The sequence below is a fragment of the Poecilia reticulata genome, chromosome 6, assembly GCF_904066995.2.
Source record: "Poecilia reticulata chromosome 6, P_reticulata-male-v2, whole genome shotgun sequence".
NCBI classification, from domain to species: Eukaryota; Metazoa; Chordata; class Actinopteri; order Cyprinodontiformes; family Poeciliidae; genus Poecilia; species Poecilia reticulata.
The window spans coordinates 4,337,133-4,355,030 of NC_088835.1; the positions used below are offsets into that span (position 1 = coordinate 4,337,133).

At 39.4% G+C, this 17,898-nt stretch overlaps 1 protein-coding gene across 2 annotated transcripts in view; it reads left to right on the forward strand.

Annotated features, from left to right (window-relative positions):
• The window catches only part of LOC103460423 (peroxisomal succinyl-coenzyme A thioesterase-like), a 54,493-nt gene extending 42,708 nt beyond the window's left edge, over positions 1-11,785 (forward strand). Inside the window, exons 7-11 of one of the 2 annotated variants that reach the window (XM_008402575.3) lie at positions 126-208; positions 358-451; positions 1,392-1,472; positions 8,762-8,903; positions 8,994-11,785. In XM_008402575.3, coding sequence (XP_008400797.1) covers positions 126-208; positions 358-451; positions 1,392-1,472; positions 8,762-8,903; positions 8,994-9,130 — 537 coding nt within the window. In that variant the 3' untranslated portion in view covers positions 9,131-11,785. The remainder of the gene's footprint in view (positions 1-125; positions 209-357; positions 452-1,391; positions 1,473-8,761; positions 8,904-8,993) is intronic. The other variant, XM_081607687.1, reaches the window with a different exon arrangement.
• Positions 11,786-17,898: the final 6,113 nt, after the last annotated feature.

Sequence of the window (17,898 nt, forward strand, 5' to 3'; positions counted from 1 at the left end):
ATTAAAAGTGAGACATTTTAAATATATATGCGTTTTTTGTTCGGTCAGCTAATGCAGAACAACAGTAGAGATTCTGGTTTCTATGTTTCTCATCTGATTAACATCTGTTTGTCTGTGTACTCCAGCTCAGGTGTGCTGTGTGTGTTAGTGGGAGTCATGTGCAGCCGATGGATGGATTCTTGAAGGAGATGCTGGATTACTTCAGCAAGTAAGTTCATAAGTTCCCAGTCAGTGGCTGAAATTCTGCATAAAGGCTTCAAATTGATGAACTGAGAGGAGAACAAATAAATCAGAAATATTTGTTTTCATCATAGTTATCACAACATGTCCATATGACAACCTTCTTTTTCAATAAAGAAACTGTGGGAATACTCGCTTCACCAAAGATAACGAGGTGGTCTGGCGAGATCTCCTGTTGCCCATCCCCATTGACCTCTCCCTCAAAGTGGATGTGAGTAACTAAAGGCACAACATGTCTGTTCTTTCCCACATTCAGCTTTAAGTGTACTAATTATTTTAGTTCTAATTGGCAAATCTCTTTCTATAAGAATTTAACTAGAGCTGTACCAATACACATTTTTCACTTCCATTACAGGTTTAGTATCGACTGATATTGATCCGACACAGAAAAACAGCGCTGAATTTACTTAAAATGTTTCTTTTTAAAACACAGATAATGTACTGAATTACAAATGTATGTGATAACTCTGCACCAGTACAGCACGCTTACATACAGCAGTAGATTCACAAGCTTGTTCAAACGTGGAAACAACACAACTTTAATTTGTTCAGTCAGTGCAACTAGGAGTATAACATAAAATGTAAAATAGATATTGAAACTGACAAAAACAGTAGTTTGACTACCTTGATTAAACATGTAAAAAATAAACTTCAACAAACCTTATTTCAAATGGTTCAGAAAGTGGAATTAGTAATTCTAAATATAATGTAAATATAATGTAATAACTCATGATGTTGCTCAGAGTACAAAGAATAGAATTGAACTGAAGATCTCGATTAGGCACATTGTCACTAATATCCAGTCTAGAATATTTTTTATCAATATTGGGACCATCTCGACATTTAACTTATAGTTAATAAACAAAATTTGAGTTGATGTGCACAAACATTAAACTAAAAATTCAAGCAATCTCTTATCCATACATTTGTATTACAATATGTGGACAGAGACTTCTTGTAAATTTTGATTTGTAACCAGTGTTGCTATGCAACTGCTGCACCCCTCCCCTCCAGCTCCCTTCACTGGGAGGTTAGCACTTTTTTCAGTATAAAGCTTACCAGAGAAGAACTAAATAACATGTGGCTAACTCCTGGAGGGCTTTTTAAAAAAAAAAGAAATGAAATTAAAAACTCTGTTTGTCTTTGACCAGGTGGGAAAACTCCAGTGTCCCTTGATGCTGATAGTTGGCGAGGATGATCAGAACTGGTGCGCCTATGAGTCTGCAATGGATGTGAGTTTCCAAACATTAAAAAGTTCTTGACTGAATACAGTAAAGCACCCGTGTCAAACTCAAGAACCTAAGCCAAATCTGGCCCTCCATAATTTTATTTTATGTGGCCCTGTAGACTGTGGGAGAACACATAAATAGAGCCTCCAAGATAGTTGTGTGCTTAAACACTATTTTATCAATCAAATCAAAACAGTTTTGTCTATATACTACGGTCCATCCATCCATTTTCTTCCGCTTATCCGGAGTCGGGTCGCGGGGGCAGCAGCTTCAGAAGGGTTCCCCAGACTTCCCTCTCCCCAGCCACTTCTTCCAGCTCCTCTGGGGGAACCCCCAGGCGTTCCCAGGCCAGCCGAGAGACATAATCCCTCCAGCGTGTCCTGGGTCTTCCCCGAGGCCTCCTCCCGGTGGGACGTGCCCGGAACACCTCACCAGTTAGGTGTCCAGGAGGCATCCTTACCAGATGCCCAAGCCTCAACTGGCTCCTTACAACGTGGAGGAGCAGCGGCTCTACTCTGAGTCCCTCCTGGATGACCGAGCTTCTCACCCTATCTCTAAGGGAGAGCCCAGCCACCCTGCGGAGGAAACCCATTTCGGCCGCTTGTACCCGTGATCTCGTTCTTTCGGTCATGACCCAAAGCTCATGACCATAGATGAGGGTGGGAACGTAGATCGACCGGTAAATCGAGAGCTTGGCATTTTTGGCTCAGCTCTTTCTTCACCACGATGGACCAGTACAGCGCCCGCTTCACGGCAGACGCTGCCCCAATCAATCCGCCTGTCGATCTCCCGCTCCCTTCTTCCCTCATTTGTGAACAAGATCCCCAGATACTTAAACTCCTCCACTTGAGGCAGGACGACCCCCCTGACTCGGAGAAGGCACTCTACCCTTTTACGGCTCAAGACCATGGCCACGGATTTGGAAGCACTGAGCCTCATCCCGGCCGCTTCACTCTCGGCTGCGAACCGCTCCAGTGAGACCTGCATCATGTTCCGATGAAGCCAACAGGACCACATCATCCGCAAAAAGCAGAGATGCGATCCTAAGGCCACCAAAACGGATCCCCTCAACACCTCGGCTGCGCCTAGAAATTCTGTCCATAAAAGTAATGAACAGAATCGGTGACAAAGGGCAGCCTTGGCGGAGTCCAACTCTCACCGGAAACGAACCCGACTTACTGCCGGCAATGTGGACCAGACTCTGACACCGGTCATACAGGGACCTGACAGCCCGTATCAAAGGGCCCGGTACCCCATACTCCCGGAGTACCCCCCACAAGGCCTCCCAAGGGACACGGTCGAACGTCTTCTCCAAGTCCACAAAACACATGGAGACTGGTTGGGCGAACTCCCATGCACCGTCCAGGACCCTGCTGAGGGTGTAGAGCTGGTCCAGTGTTCCACGACCAGGACGAAAACCACACTGCTCTTCCTGAATCCGAGGTTCGACTATCCGACGGACCCTCCTCTCCAGGACCCCTGAATAGACCTTACCAGGGAGGCTTAAGAGTGTGACCCTCCTGTAATTGGAGCACACCCTCCAGTCTCCCTTTTTAAACAGGGGGACCACCACCCCAGTCTGCCAATCCAGGGGAACTGCCCCCGATGTCCATGCGATATTGCAGAGTCGCGTGAGCCAACACAACCCTGCAACATCCAGAGCCTTAAGGAACTCCGGGCGGATATCATCCACCCCCGGGGCCCTGCCACCGAGGAGCTTTTTGACCACCTTGGCAACCTCATCCCCAGAGATTGGAGAGCCCAACCAAGAGTCCCCAGGTTCAGCTTCCTCAACAGAAGGCATGTTGGTGGGATTGAGGAGGTCTTCGAAGTATTCCGCCCACCGGCCCACAACGTCCCGAGTTGAGGTCAGCAGCACACCATCCCCACTATAAACAGTGTTGGTGCCGCACTGCTTCCCCCTCCTGAGACGCCGGATGGTGGACCAGAATCGCCTCGAAGCCGTAGGGAAGTCTGTCTCCATGGCCTCTCCAAACTCCTCCCACGCCAGAGTTTTTGCCTCAGCGACTACCCGAGCCGCATGCCGTTTCGCCCGCCTGTACCATCAGCTGCTTCTGGAGTTGCTGCCACTACAGGCACCAAATCCGATGAGACGATGACAAAGTCAATCATTGAACTGCGGCCTAGGGCATCCTGGTGCCAAGTGCACATATGGACGCCCTTATGCCTGAACATGGTGTTCATGATGGACAATCCGTGACGAGCACAGAAGTCCAACAACAGAACACCACTCAAGTTCAGATCGGGGGGGCCGTTCCTCCCAACCACACCTCTCCAGGTCTCACTGTCATTGCCCACGTGAGCGTTGAAGTCCCCCAGTAGAACAAGGAAGTCCCCAGGAGGGGCACTCTCCAGTACCCCCTCTAAGGACTCCAAGAAGGGTGGGTAATCTGAACTGCTGTTTGGCCCATAACCCGGCGCCTCTCACCGTGGACAACTCCAGAGTGGAAGTATGTCCAGCCCCTCTCAAGGAGACTGGTTCCAGAACCAGAGCCATGTGTCGAGGTGAGGCCGACTATTTCTAGCCGGAACCTCTCAGTCTCGCACACTAGCTCCGGTTCCTTCCCCACCAGAGAGGTGACGTTCCACGTCCCAAGAGCCAGCTTCTGCAGCCGAGGATCAGACCGCCAGGGTCCCCTCCCTCGGCTGCCGCCCATAGCACAAGGCACCCGACCCTTTTGGCCCCTCCGACAGGTGGTGAATCCATTGGAAGGGGGACCCATGTCTCCTCTTCGGGCTGAGCCCAGCCGGGCTCCGTGGGTAAAAGCCCGGCCACCAGGCGCTCGCCATCGTGTCCCACCTCCAGGCCTGGCTCCAGAGTGGGGCCCTGGTGACCCGCGTCCGGGCGAGGGAAAACCAAGTCCAAAGTTTGTGTCCATCATAAGGGGTCTTCGGGCTGCACTTTGTCTGGTTCCTCACCTTTGACCTGTCTGCCTTGGGTGACCCTACCAGGGGCATAAAGCCCCAGACAGCATAGCTCCTAGGATCATTGGGACACTCAAACCCCTCCACCACGGTAAGGTGGCAGCCCAAGGAGAGGTATATACTACCAAAGTAAATCAATGTGAAAAAATGTTCAATATTACTTAATTTTAAATAATCAAATGCAGAGACAGTTATTCATATTTTAACAGTTTATTAAAGTGTCATTTATTGCATTCTGCATTCATAGCCCGTCAAATTTTGAAAAATTCCATCAGAGCCAAGAGACACAGCCAAGTCTGAGGATGATTGGAGGTAGGGAGATGAGCAAGGCTGTGATCAGGACAGCTAACCTTCATCATTAGTCAGAGCAAAGCAGACCCATTTCACTGTGTCCCAGCTGCCCATTTGCTGAGCTCATCATGCAAACTAATTCTCAGTGAAACGTTGGTAAAATCATTGTTAATAGCTTAACAAAAAAAGCATTATTGTGGCCATGTGCTGAAGGTTGAGTGCCGGAAAGAGCAAGAGCTTCTTAAAGAGACAAAGGCCAATTTCAAGGCATCTAACTGCAAAGTCATGTTTAATTTAAATGACATTATTTATAACAACTGAATAACTTTCAGTTGTTATAAAGAGTTGCCATTTTATAGCACAATTATTGTGCTATAAAATGGCATTATGTGCCTGGAATATACATAATACTGCCCAAATGAGATAAACTGTGGTTTATCACATCTGAGCTTGATTACTCAAGCCTGATTACTGGCACTCCTGTTCTCAGTCAAGACATCACTTACTCAGGACCTGCCTGACAAACTGAAGGACACCAAAAGATCCTCAAAAGCTAGATATTATGCTGACCTTTGAAGAAATTCAGGAACAAATGAGAGAAAGTAACTGAGACCTATCAGTCCAGAAAGGATTACAAAGCCATTTTCTAGCTCAGGAACTCCAGTGAGCCACAGTGAGAGCCGTTATCCACACATGGTGGAAACATGGAACAACGGTGAAGCTTCCCAGGAGTGGATAACCAACCAACATCACACCGAGAAAGACAGCACAATGTCATCCAAGAACTGTAGGCCTCACTTCCCTCAAGTAAGGTCATGCCTGAGGGCACCATACAAAAGAGACATGGAGCAAAAAGGACAGAGTTCCAAGGTGAAAACCACAGCTGAGCAAAAAGAACATTAAGACTGTACTTTGTTTTTTCAGAACTCATCTTGATGATCCCCAACACTTTAGGAAAGCATTGTGTGAACTGATGAGAGAGAAGCTGAACTCTTTAGATAGTGTGTATCCTGTTACATCTGGTGCAAAAGTAAAAGTTGGTATGATGATTTCAGAAAAAATCATCATACCAACAGGAAAACGTGATGGTGGCAGTGTGATTGTCTGGGGCTGTTTTGCTGCTTCGGGACCTGGAAGCTAAATGGAACCATGACTTCTGCTGTTGACCAAAACATCCTGATGGAGAACGTCCACCCATCTGTTGGTGACCTCAACCTGAAACCAACTTAGGTTTTGCAGCAAGGCAGTGATCCAGAACACAACAGCAAATCCATCTCTGATTGGCTGAAGAAAAACAACACAAAGACTTTGAAGTGGCCTAGTCAAAGTCCTGACCTGAATCTTGTTGAGATGCTGTGGCATGACCTTAAATGGGGCTTTCATACTGGAAACCCTTCAATGTGGCTGAATTAGAAACATTCTGTAAAGATGCTTGGAAAAGACTCACTGCACATTGTCACAATCGCTTGGTTGCAGTTGTTGCTGCTAAAAGTTGCTCAATGAATGATCAGGTTTAGGGTCCAGTCACTTTTTCACACAGGTCCATGCAGGTTTGTATCATCATTATCATCCTTAATGTTGTCTAATCTTTGATTAATATTTAAAGTGGTTTGATGTTCTGAAACACTGACATGACAAACGTGAAGAAAAACGGGAGATGGGAAGGGGGCAAAAACTTTTTCACACCCCTGTCCTCAAACTAATGGCTGCATTGAGATTTACAAACACAGTTAAAGGGTGATAGAATTTATTTTCCAGCATAAATTATATTCAGTTTTTTTGTTAATCCCTTTCAATTAAATGCTCCACTCCAAAGTCTTCACTTTGACTTTTACACCCACACTTTTCAGATTTTCATTTGTAAAATCTCTTTGATACTACCCTGGTGAAAAATATACTAAGTATGTTAAATTTTAGCATACATAAGCATACTTTAAGTCAAACTAAACATGAGTGTTCTTCAAGTTCACTTAAGATTAGTTAACTTAAAGTGTGACATTTTGGAACAATGAATTTTGTACTTGGTGTATTTCAATAGTAATTAAATTGTAGAGAAGTACAATTTAAAGTGCACCAAGTGTACCATCACATACTTTTTTGGAACAATTTAAGTTGCATTTAATATACTTCAAGTATATTGCTCTTTATGTAATATAAACATGCGCTTGATTAGTCTATATTGATTGTACTATTTTTGTGATTGAATTACATTTAAAATATATTTAGAATGTATTTTAAGTATCTTGGCATTACATATTTAATATATTAGTAATGTGATCATAGTATGCTACACTTTTGGTTTGTTAGACTGCAAACATGTTGAAGATAAAATCATTGCTGAACGAGTTAGAACAACCACCACCTCACAATATCAAAGTCTCTCTGTCTTATGGAGCTTAATTAAAACCAGGTTAAGTTTATGAATTAAACTATATCAAGTCGCAACAAACAGCCTCCATGCAGTTATAACATGAAGCTGAATGATTGTTATAGTAATAATAATCATAAAAATCACAATCAATGATAAAATAATTATTTCTGGAACAACGTACGTTTGTTTATATATGTACTGCACTGTTTATGGTTAAATGAAGATAATGAGCATTTTAAGTAAACTTACCACCAGCTAGCAACACGTTAGCAGCCTTCGTCCCTTCGGCTCCTTTTGTGACCCACATTTCATTTCCATCCGGTTCTTGTCCAGTTGTGTTGTCGTCTAACTCGGACTAGGACGTCACAAGATTGAATTTACCAAAACTACTAACTATTATCAAGGCCCTCTCTATTTTTAAGGCAATATTATGCGAGTAATAATGGCGAATTTCAACAGCGTCTGTTATCTTGCCTGAATTCATGGCTGTTCTTTTTATGGCGCTTTTCAAAAACCTGAAAGTGTGCAATACCGCCACCATCTGGTCTGGATTGTGAACTTGAGCTAATGCCGTTCACTAATAGATCTTACATCATACAAAAATGGGTTGGAAAAAACAGCTTCTGTGTTTTAGTTAAAAAACTGAAAACAGATCATATTTGGAAAACTGAAGATACCTGCAACATTTAGTGTTGAGGACAAGTATTGTGTTTGTTATAGAACCTACTAAACTGTCAATCTTTGATATTTTGAGGCATGAACACATTATTTTCTTTGTTAAACATTACATCAAGTTCCAGTATAAGGATTATTATTTTTCTTTATTCTTTGCCGTTTTAACAAAAGTAGTAAAAGATTATTAAGGCACTTAAAAGGCATACTTTATTAGCCTAAAGTATACACTCAGATGTAATTTAAAATGTACCAAAATGTTTGCATATTTAGTAGTTTACTTTTCAAGTAAGTGTTAAGTGAATTTTTTTTTATTCTATTTTGAGCATATGTTTTAAAATATACACAAAATATTTTTAAAAGCATATTGTTTTAAGTATGTTTGAAATATATGAAAGTATATATACTTTTTCCACTAGGGCATGCATCCTTAGATTTTCACATTTCTTGTCTAATGCATTACCAAGAGAAAATCAAGATCAATTTGCGTATTTCATAACATTCTTCCTAATCAGCATCCGTCTCTCCTAAAAAGTCTCAGATCAACTCAGCCCTCCAGCTCTGTCAGCAGCAGAAACCCCTCAACAGCAACTTTATACCTATCAGACTACATTTTCTTCGCATTGCCCTCACATGATGACGATGATATAGTATGATTGTATTAAATATTCTATTCTTGATTAATATGTATTGTTGTACATTGTTTTAAAATTTTGTTCAATCTGCCTCTTTTTAACTTTGAGCCCCGGCCCCTCCAAAGGTCTCTGCACGGCCGTGATGTTCTATGACTTTGTATTTTTGTGTTTTTATGATGTAAAGCGCCTTGAACTGCTTTGTTCAAGGCAAATTTCTGTGCTATACAAAGAAATTTGATTTATAAGATTTAATGTGATGTGCTTTGCTGCGACATCAAGTGTCACTAATTGGAACTAACATGTAAATAAATGTAAAAAATATAAAACATAAAATTGCCTGACATGTAGCCTTTTGAATGGTTTGTTCTGTTTTTCAGATGAAGGGGATGATGGAACGAGCAGGGAACAGCCATCTACTGACTCTCTTGTCGTACCCAAACGCAGGGCACTTGATGGAACCACCGTACATGCCTCATGCCAGAGTGAGTCTCTTCAGAGACATGCAGTCACGTCAGAAGAGTAGGTTTGACTTCTCATTCCAAACTCACTCTGCTTCTCTGTTCCAAGTGTCACTGTCATTGAACTGATGGCTACCTCTTCTGTTTGCAGTGATGGTTCTTTGGGGAGGACAGACCCTGGAACATTCTCGGGCTCAGGAGGACGCCTGGAGGAAACTGTTGGTCTTTCTGAGGAAGAATCTGTATAGCGGTGTGAAGAGCGGATCTTCGTCACTTTCCAACCTTTAACAAATGACCAGCATTTGTTGACTTGAACAGTTGAAGAATATATTTTCTCCTCTGGCAGATGGAAATTATTTTAGGAGCTAAATAGATGCTCAAGTGAAAAAGATTTTGATTGTTGATAATGAATGTACCGGTTTTATACAACTTGGATCCATTAGTCAAAATTTTTTTACATAAAGCATACTGTAAAATAAGAGTTTTAATAAAAATAAAGAACAAATCAAGCCCCAGTGGGGCGAGCTCATATCGTGGCAGTGATGGCAGCACTCAGAGTGACAGCTACCATAACCTGCCACAGCTTCTGTGTGGCATAAAGAATTTATTTATTTTTGGTTCAAAATAAAATTGAAGACTACATATATATATATATATATATATATAAAGTGTATACACTGTATAAGTTTATGAAGAAACTTAACCTGCAGACCCGTTACAACCTAAAGAACCAGAAATCAGTGTCTCTTCATCCTCTATCATCGAGGCTGATATGGTACAAAACATTTTACTATGATTGATTGTTTCTTAATGTCATTTTAGTTGACTGTTGTGGTTTGATCACTTGCTTAGGATGTTGAGTTTGGATGATATTTAATAAATAAGGAAAATTGAAAAGTCGCAACATACCGAGCCTCCATGCAATTATAACATGAAGTTGGATAATTAGTATAATAATCATAAAATTCACAATAAAATTGATAAAATAACTTTTTCTAAAACCAACATAAGTTTGTTTGGAACAAAGATAATTAGAATTTTGAAGCAAACTTACCAGCTAGCTGGTGGGAAAAAAAACGTTAGTATATTTCAAACATACATTTGTGTAAGTACATTTTAAGTATACTAAGTATTAAGTGCACTACCCATAAATATATATGAAATATACTAAAAGCATGTGTAGCACTACTTAATGTACTAAGGGACTAGATGGCATATGATATCAGAAGACTAAATTCATCTACTGGAGCTGTTGTCAGTAATCAATAAAAATACTAAACTGCTTTCAATAGCATGTATTTTAAAGAAGGGAAAATTAAAGTGAATACCACAGGACAAAACATACATAAAATCCAAAAATATATATATACACAGTACTGCAGTAAATCTTCCATATGAATGTGCACAAAAGTCCTAAATTTCCCCAACCAGCCAGCTCAGTGTCTGACTGACACACATTTGAAAAGTCCATAGTTTCATTATCCAGATATCTGAAGTGAAAATGTTCAAGTGCAATTTGTTGGAGAAGAGATGAATAGTGGATTGTGTCTGTATGGTGAGATGGAAGGGAAATGATACAGACCATCAGCCTCCTACCAGACCAGTATGGAGTGAGTTTCAGGTTCTCCTGGCCACAGCCAGTTCTCAGAAGCTCGCCATCCTTTAACCCTAAACAAGAGGGTCACCTGGCCTGTATTAAAATAAACAGGACCAGTAAATTACCAGCCTGCTAGTTAACTAGACTTTTTCAGTTACATACAGAAATAAATGCAATTATATCCAAAATCTAAACTTTCAGACAACACAGATGACATTTATCTCATTATCTTAAACACATGTTGAATTTAAGAAGGTAGATCATATAACAATTAAATTAAATTAAACAATTAGCATTGGCTACCACCACCAACATGCTAAACAAACCAACAATGTGTTCACTATTCACCAATTCCATATATAGTTCAGTGCATGACAGCTTCATGGCTCCAAGCTCACTGGGTATTCAGAGATACATGATTTTTATATTGTAAGTTTTTAAAAAGTGCATAACAAACAGAGAGGAACTGATTGTTTGGAAGCGCCAACCTGTAGCTCCTTTGTCTCCAGTTTTCTTCTTCTTGTTGGTTTTATGGCGGTTGGCAAGAAACTTTTAGTAGCATTACCGCCACTTACTGGTATGGAGTGTGGTTCGTGATGGTTTAAATATTTATCCTGATCTATATATACATATATTCTGCCAGAAATTCTATCTAATCATACATTCACACGTAAAAACATACATACTTGTGCACAACTTTCTATATCATGCCTTCATTCACTAACACACTTACTATAATTAAATTCTATGAAATAATTTAGTTTTCTTTAGAAATCAAATAATTTGCATATGTTTACTCCCTAAATTCTTCCTCAATATATCTAATAAATTAACTTTCTCCTTAATACTTTCAAACTCTCTCTTCATATATCTTCTCTCTATTTCATATTTATGGCATTCTAATATAACATGCTCTATGGTTTCATATTTATCACAATAATCACATTTGCCAGTTTTATGTTTTTGAATTTTAAAAAGTGTATAATTAAAGTCCTGAATGTCCAAATCTTAACCCTGTTATCACTCTTTCCTCCTTTCTGTTTTTTCTTCCATTTCTTCTTTCTCCTACATTCTTCTGAATTTTATAAAACCATCTTCCTGTTTTATCTTCATCCCACCTTTTTTGCCAAACTTTCATCAGTTTCTCTTTAACAATACTCTTTCCTTCAGATTTACTTATTTTAACTGTAACTAATAGGATTTTTAATTGCCCTGTTTACCATTTTATCTGCCGTCTCGTTTCCATCTACTCCAATATGCACTGGAACCCACACAAATATAACTATTAAACCATGTTTTGTATTCTGAATAATGTATGAAATATTTCTAATAAAATGTCCATCCTACTGTCTGTTTGATTATTTTTTAAACTTAATAATGCAGAGCTTGAATCTGAACATTTTATCGTTTTTAATGGTTTTATGTCTTCTATCATTGTAAAGCTAATAATATTGCCAACATTTCTCCTGTGTTTACTGATAATCCATCTGTAATTCGTTTTCCTATTTTTATATTGAATTCTGGTTCTACAAACGCTATTCCTATTTTCCCAGTTATTTTTGATGCATCAGTATAAATTTGAACATATTGATAATAATTATTTAAATATAATTGTACTAAATCTACAATGTATGATTTATCTTGTTTCTTTTCCATTATTGACATATCTACTGTTGCTTCTGGTAGAATCCAGGGTGGTATAATTGATATTGGTGGTTGACTAATTTCTAGATTATTCATTTAAAAATTTTTTATTTTATTTTCAATTGTCCATCCAAAACTCCTCATTTCTTTCTTTTCTTTTTCCCAACATGGATTTAAAATTTTCAGAGTTGGATGATCACCGTTATTTCCTTGCAAATTTAACCAATAATTCATTTCTAATTTTGTTCTTCTTAAATCTTACGGCATTTCTCCCATTTCTATTTCTAAAGCTGCTGTTGGTTTTAAATGCTCCAGTTCATAATCTTAGTGCCTGATGAAGGATAATGTCTAATTTAGCCAGATGTGTTTTAGCTGCTGAACCGTAAACTAAACAACCAAAGTCTATGTTGGATCTTATCATTCCTCCACAGTAAAAAATGCTGGGTTATTTTCATAACCCAATTTCTGCGTTGAAGCTGTTGGGTCATAGGTTGGGTTAGTTTGACCAAATATTGGGTCAAAATTCATAACGCAAGAGTTGGGTCAGAAATTTACCAGAGGTTTACAGCTTGAACACTAATATTGGGTCAGGTGTCGGGGGTAGATTTACCCAATCGGTTGGATTAAAGACAAAACTTGGAAGAAGCCACGTCCCTCTTCACAAGCCTCCATTTTCAACAAGACTGTGAACGTTGCGTATTGGGCTTCTCTACTTTGAAATAAGACATGGTAAGTAAAAAGAAGATAACGTTTCAACGTGAATAGGGTTTTATAAATAAATAGAATTTTTTTCAAACATGTTGGATATTTATTTTTATGGTTATTTAAAATGTTTATTACGGTAGCTTGCTCTGACAGAGAGCTTCGGTGTTGCTACAACACGGCTGTTAGAAAAAAAAAGATGAAGGGGAAGGGCCCAATTTGTCAAGTAAATTAAATTCAGTTGTTTAATATAACCTCAATCACATTTGTTAGTAACTAAACATGTTCAAATGTTTAAAAATCGATTTAGTTTTAAAAGGAATGATAGTTGACAGTTTGGCCCCCGATTTTCGCTGGGTGCAATATGCGCGCGCATCCTCAGCGGGCTTGGGCGACAACACCAGCAGTAATGGCGGAGGAGAGCGAGCAGAGCTATTAATAAAGTGGGTATATAATGCTTTTTGAAAATTAAATAACTTTTGCAAAGTTATTATAAATTAGTTGTGTCATTTATAATAACTATGTGCTCAGGGGCGGATCTAGCGGGGTGGCAGTTGCCACCCCAAACGAGAGCCTCGCCACCCCTGTTGCCACCCCAGCTAGCGACAATGAATTCAATAAATAGTTATGGCAAATTGGACATTAAGCGCATGAAAGTCTTTTTTCCCTGACAACATTGAATGCAACACAAGGTAACCTGACACCTACTGCTAAGTAGCGGGAAGTGCGAGACAAGGACAGAGCGCGAGGCAGCAGCATTGATAGATGTGTATGTTACTGGACATTATGTGATTTATCGTAAGTCACACATGCGCCATTTCTGTCCACTGAGTCAGGAATATCTGTGGTCAGGAAAATACTACAATCACGTAAAGAATCAGAACAACGGACGTGATATATAGGGCTTCAGATTTCACAGGTGAGGAAAACATTGAACAAGTGAGCAGTGGGTCAGTTATGCTAGCCTAACTGTTAGCCTGCTACTGACTTTGATAACCTGCGCAGTTCGGTGTGTTTTGGTTCCGTTGGCATTAAAACAGGTCCACCCGCCACCACGTCATCAGTAGAGCAGCTGTTTAAATCAGCTAATCAACCGCCGCTGTGCTCAGGCGAAAACTTATTAATAAACCAAATATAGACATTAAGCCTGACGGCATAATGGAACAGACTGGATGTTCTGTTTTAGTGTTTTTGCTACTTTTTTGTGTGGGAAATGTTTGTTTTTTGGTGTTGATTCCCCTGATCGGTAATCTCTGCTCTATGTGCTCCTTGAGCTGTTGTCTGTTGGTTGCCATGGCAACGGGTCCATGTAAAGCGACACACAGAGCGAGAAAAGGCAGAATAAAAGTTATTAGAGCTATTTTTTCTTTATGTCTTCATCCATTTGATTTTTGTTACTTTATTCTTAAATTTCTATTTTTTGTATTATTTACAGAGTTTATTTGTAGGTTGATAATTGTTGATTTAATTTTTTTGTTTTATTATTTTCTTATTTATTTTCTAAATTCAGACAGGCAGTAATGTGGGTCAGTCCACATAGATCAGTCCAGGGGCCTGGAGAAGGACCAGCAGGCATTTGGGTTTGGGGCCGATGGTTTTTCAGAGTGGTAGCATGAGAACAAATGAAGGTTTGATGTCTGGAGTTGTTTGGTGAAAGAGGAAAATAAATCACCAAGAACCATAAATATTTTTCTAGTCCGCCCCTGTATAGCTTAATTACAAACATGCTCGGACGTGTTCGGACTTATCCGCTCCCTGCTGTGGAGAGCCGTTTCAGCCAAAATTAGATAAAGGAATTAAATGCTTAATTCTCCTGAAGATCCTGGATGTAAAATTACAAAATCTATGAGAAAAGACAAAATCACAAATCAAACTTTAACAATGACTGAATTCAATCTTATAGCTGTCTCCACTGCAAATAACTTGTAAATAGCCAGCAATTTCAAATGTTCAGAGTAATTTTTATGTTCCTAAAAATAAATATAGCACTTAATAAGATAAGATAACACATATAATTTAATTTAGAAGTAAAACTTAACTTAAAAACTAAGTTAGTGCTGAATAACTTTCAGCACTCACTTTAAATAAATGTATTTGTAATTAATAGTAACAATAATAATAAAATTAGCAAACATTAACATTAGATAGTGTTATTTTTGCTTTTAACTCGTTGCCGAAAGCCAGCGGGAGTTTGAAAGCAATGTGCCGGGAGACGGTCGTTCTCTCTCGGCTTAACGAGCCGCACACGATGACCCGGTCAACTGACAGAGCGGGCGAGACGAGCCAGCGGCTGCAGGGTAAGGAGAGCCATTTCAGACAAAATAAATAAATGGGTGAAATAAATAAAAAATGAGTAAAATCATTCAAAAAATGAAGAAAATTAGTGAAATAAATAAAAAATTAGTTAAATAGATAACTTAGCTTTTTCATTAACCCAATTTTTCATTTATTTATTTTTCATATTATCAATTTCTCAATTTCCCTTTTTTCATTTATCTACTTTTCATTTATCTATTTTTCATTTACCCATTTTTCATTAATCTATTTTTCATTTAACCACTTTTCAATTTCCCTTTTTCATTAACCCAATTTTTTCATTTATTTATTTTTTAGATGATCAATTTCTCAATTTCTCTTTTTTGTTTATCTAATTTTCATTTAGCTATTTTTCATTTATACCTTTATCTATTTACCCATCTTTCATTAATCTATTTTTTAATTTAACAATTTTTCAATTTCCTTTTTCCATTAACCTGATTTTCTATTTCCCAGTTTCATTAATCAATTTCTCATATATCCCTTTTTTATTTACCTAATTTTATTTTATCTATTTTTCATTTAACATTTGTTTGAAACATTTTTAATTTTCCCATTTTCCAATTTTCCTTATTAATTTAGTATTTCCTTGTTTTCTTATTTATCACATTCTATTTCCTAGCAAAACTTAGAAAAAAATAAATGCAAATGAGGAGAGGCACGTCATCAGGCTACAACTTCCCCAATTGGTTGGTTAGCGTCACACCCATACTTTGCTTCAAGAAAGATGGCAACCTACTAACAGGTTATCAATAAGCTGAAGCTCATTAACTTTATTAGAAAATAGTGTTATTACTCCTGACTTTAGTTCTCGTGTGGCCGCTCAGACAGAACGTGTTTCAGTTGGCGGCTCTCATGGACTCAGAGCTTCACCGTCGGGAGTTTTTATAGTTTGGACGAAGCGGCCGCTGAAGTTGGCTTACGATTGAAGGTTCGGGACACCTTCGTAGCTACCAGCTGTGATCCAACTATAAGGAGCAACTTTACTGTACATCGTAAGTGAACTGCAATATCCAGAGGCAGCTCTACGGATCATCGAGCTGAGAGAATGAGAGTGGAGAGCCTTGGAGATCTGCTGTCTGTCCAGGATCCTCCGGTTGCCCAGACGTTACACGGTGAGCTACCGCTGATGTTTGTTTTCCAACTGCAGTCATATTTAATCAATAGGGCTCAATTACGATAACGGAAGGTTTTGAGTTGATCTCGGCAGTAGGTGACAAACTGAACGTCTCCAGGATGTTGAGACCAGCACGTCCTCTGATCCAATACATCTTATTAAGGATAAAATCAACAAAACGTCTTCAAATTAATGGCCCAACAAAATTAATAATCTCAGTAATTATTGTTTAAACAAGGTCTGCATTTCGGTACCATTACAAAAATAAAAAGGGACTCAAAGACCCTGATGAGCAGAGCAGTAAATATGAAGCCTGAAAACCTGATATCTTAACGGACTGAATCTTTTGTGTTTTTAACTAATCTCTGCTGGGTTTGTGGGGCGCAAGCGGTTGCCACGGCAACAGGTTGATTAAATGACATTAAAAAGTTATTAGACGTTTAGAGTCGATCGCCTTGTTTTACCTTTGTTTACCTTTGCTGGGATGCATCACAGCTGCTGTAGGTCCAATAAACGACAAACTTGGACTAACTACCTCGTTCGTCTGCGACTATATTTCATTAAGTAACAAACAAATGGCTTCTACCGACATAATTATGTAAAATTAAATTACTTTTTTTTTTTTAAAGTTTTGTGCTCTCTGGCATCTTGCTTTGAGTCTGAGAGGCTTTTCCTGTATCAAACATGCTATTTATTTAGTGGAAATATTGATGCGATAAAACTCTCCAAAATAACCTTTTTCAACTTTTAAAGCTCCACTGTTGAAAATGAGAACTGACATTCACAAATGACATTGAAATAAATTCTAATCCAACTTCTGGTTTGTTGCGATTCCTCTGGATCCTGTTGGAGGAAAAATATCTCAACTTCACAAGATGTGGCTTTAACCTAACTCCTGTCAGTCTGAAGTTTCTCATATTTAGGTCATCAAACCAAAGTTCAGATCTACCATAACTGGTTCCATCGCCACCAGGTCAAAAGTACAGCTTTCTGGCGCAGCACATTCATTAATGTTTCCATCATGCATGTTTTCAGATGCAGACCATCCTGCAGGCCTCTGGTCTCAGTGTAATCAATGCAGCTAAAGATAAACGCATGGATGAGCTTCTCTAGATCGTGCTGAGACATCAGTCCTCTAACCCTAGAGATGTTCTTCAGGTAATAGAAGGCCGACTTTGTGACTGTCTTAATGTGGCTCTGAAGGTTCCGGTCAGAGTCCATCACTACTCCCAGGTTTCGGGCTGATCGCTGGTTTTTAGTTGTAATGACTGAAGCTGTGCATTGACTCTAGTTTGCTCATCTTTAGGTCCAAAGATAGTAACTTCAGTTTTGTTTCTGTTCAGCTGGAGAAAGTTTTGGCACATCCACACATTGATCTGTTCTAAGCATCTATTCAGTGACTGGATGGGGTCAAAGGTCACCTGGTGACATCGTGATGTAGAGCTGTGTATCATCCGTGTAGTTATGGTAGCTAATCCTATGTCCTGTTATAACCTGAGCCAGTGGGAGAATATAAATATTGAAAAGAAGGGGTCCTAGGATTGAACCTTGGGGTACCCCACATGTGACCTTTGACCTCTCTGATGAGAAGTTTCTGATTGAAACAAAGACATTCCAGTTCTTTATGTAAGATTCAAACCAGTTGAGCACTGGACCGGAGAGTCCGACCCAACTCTCCAG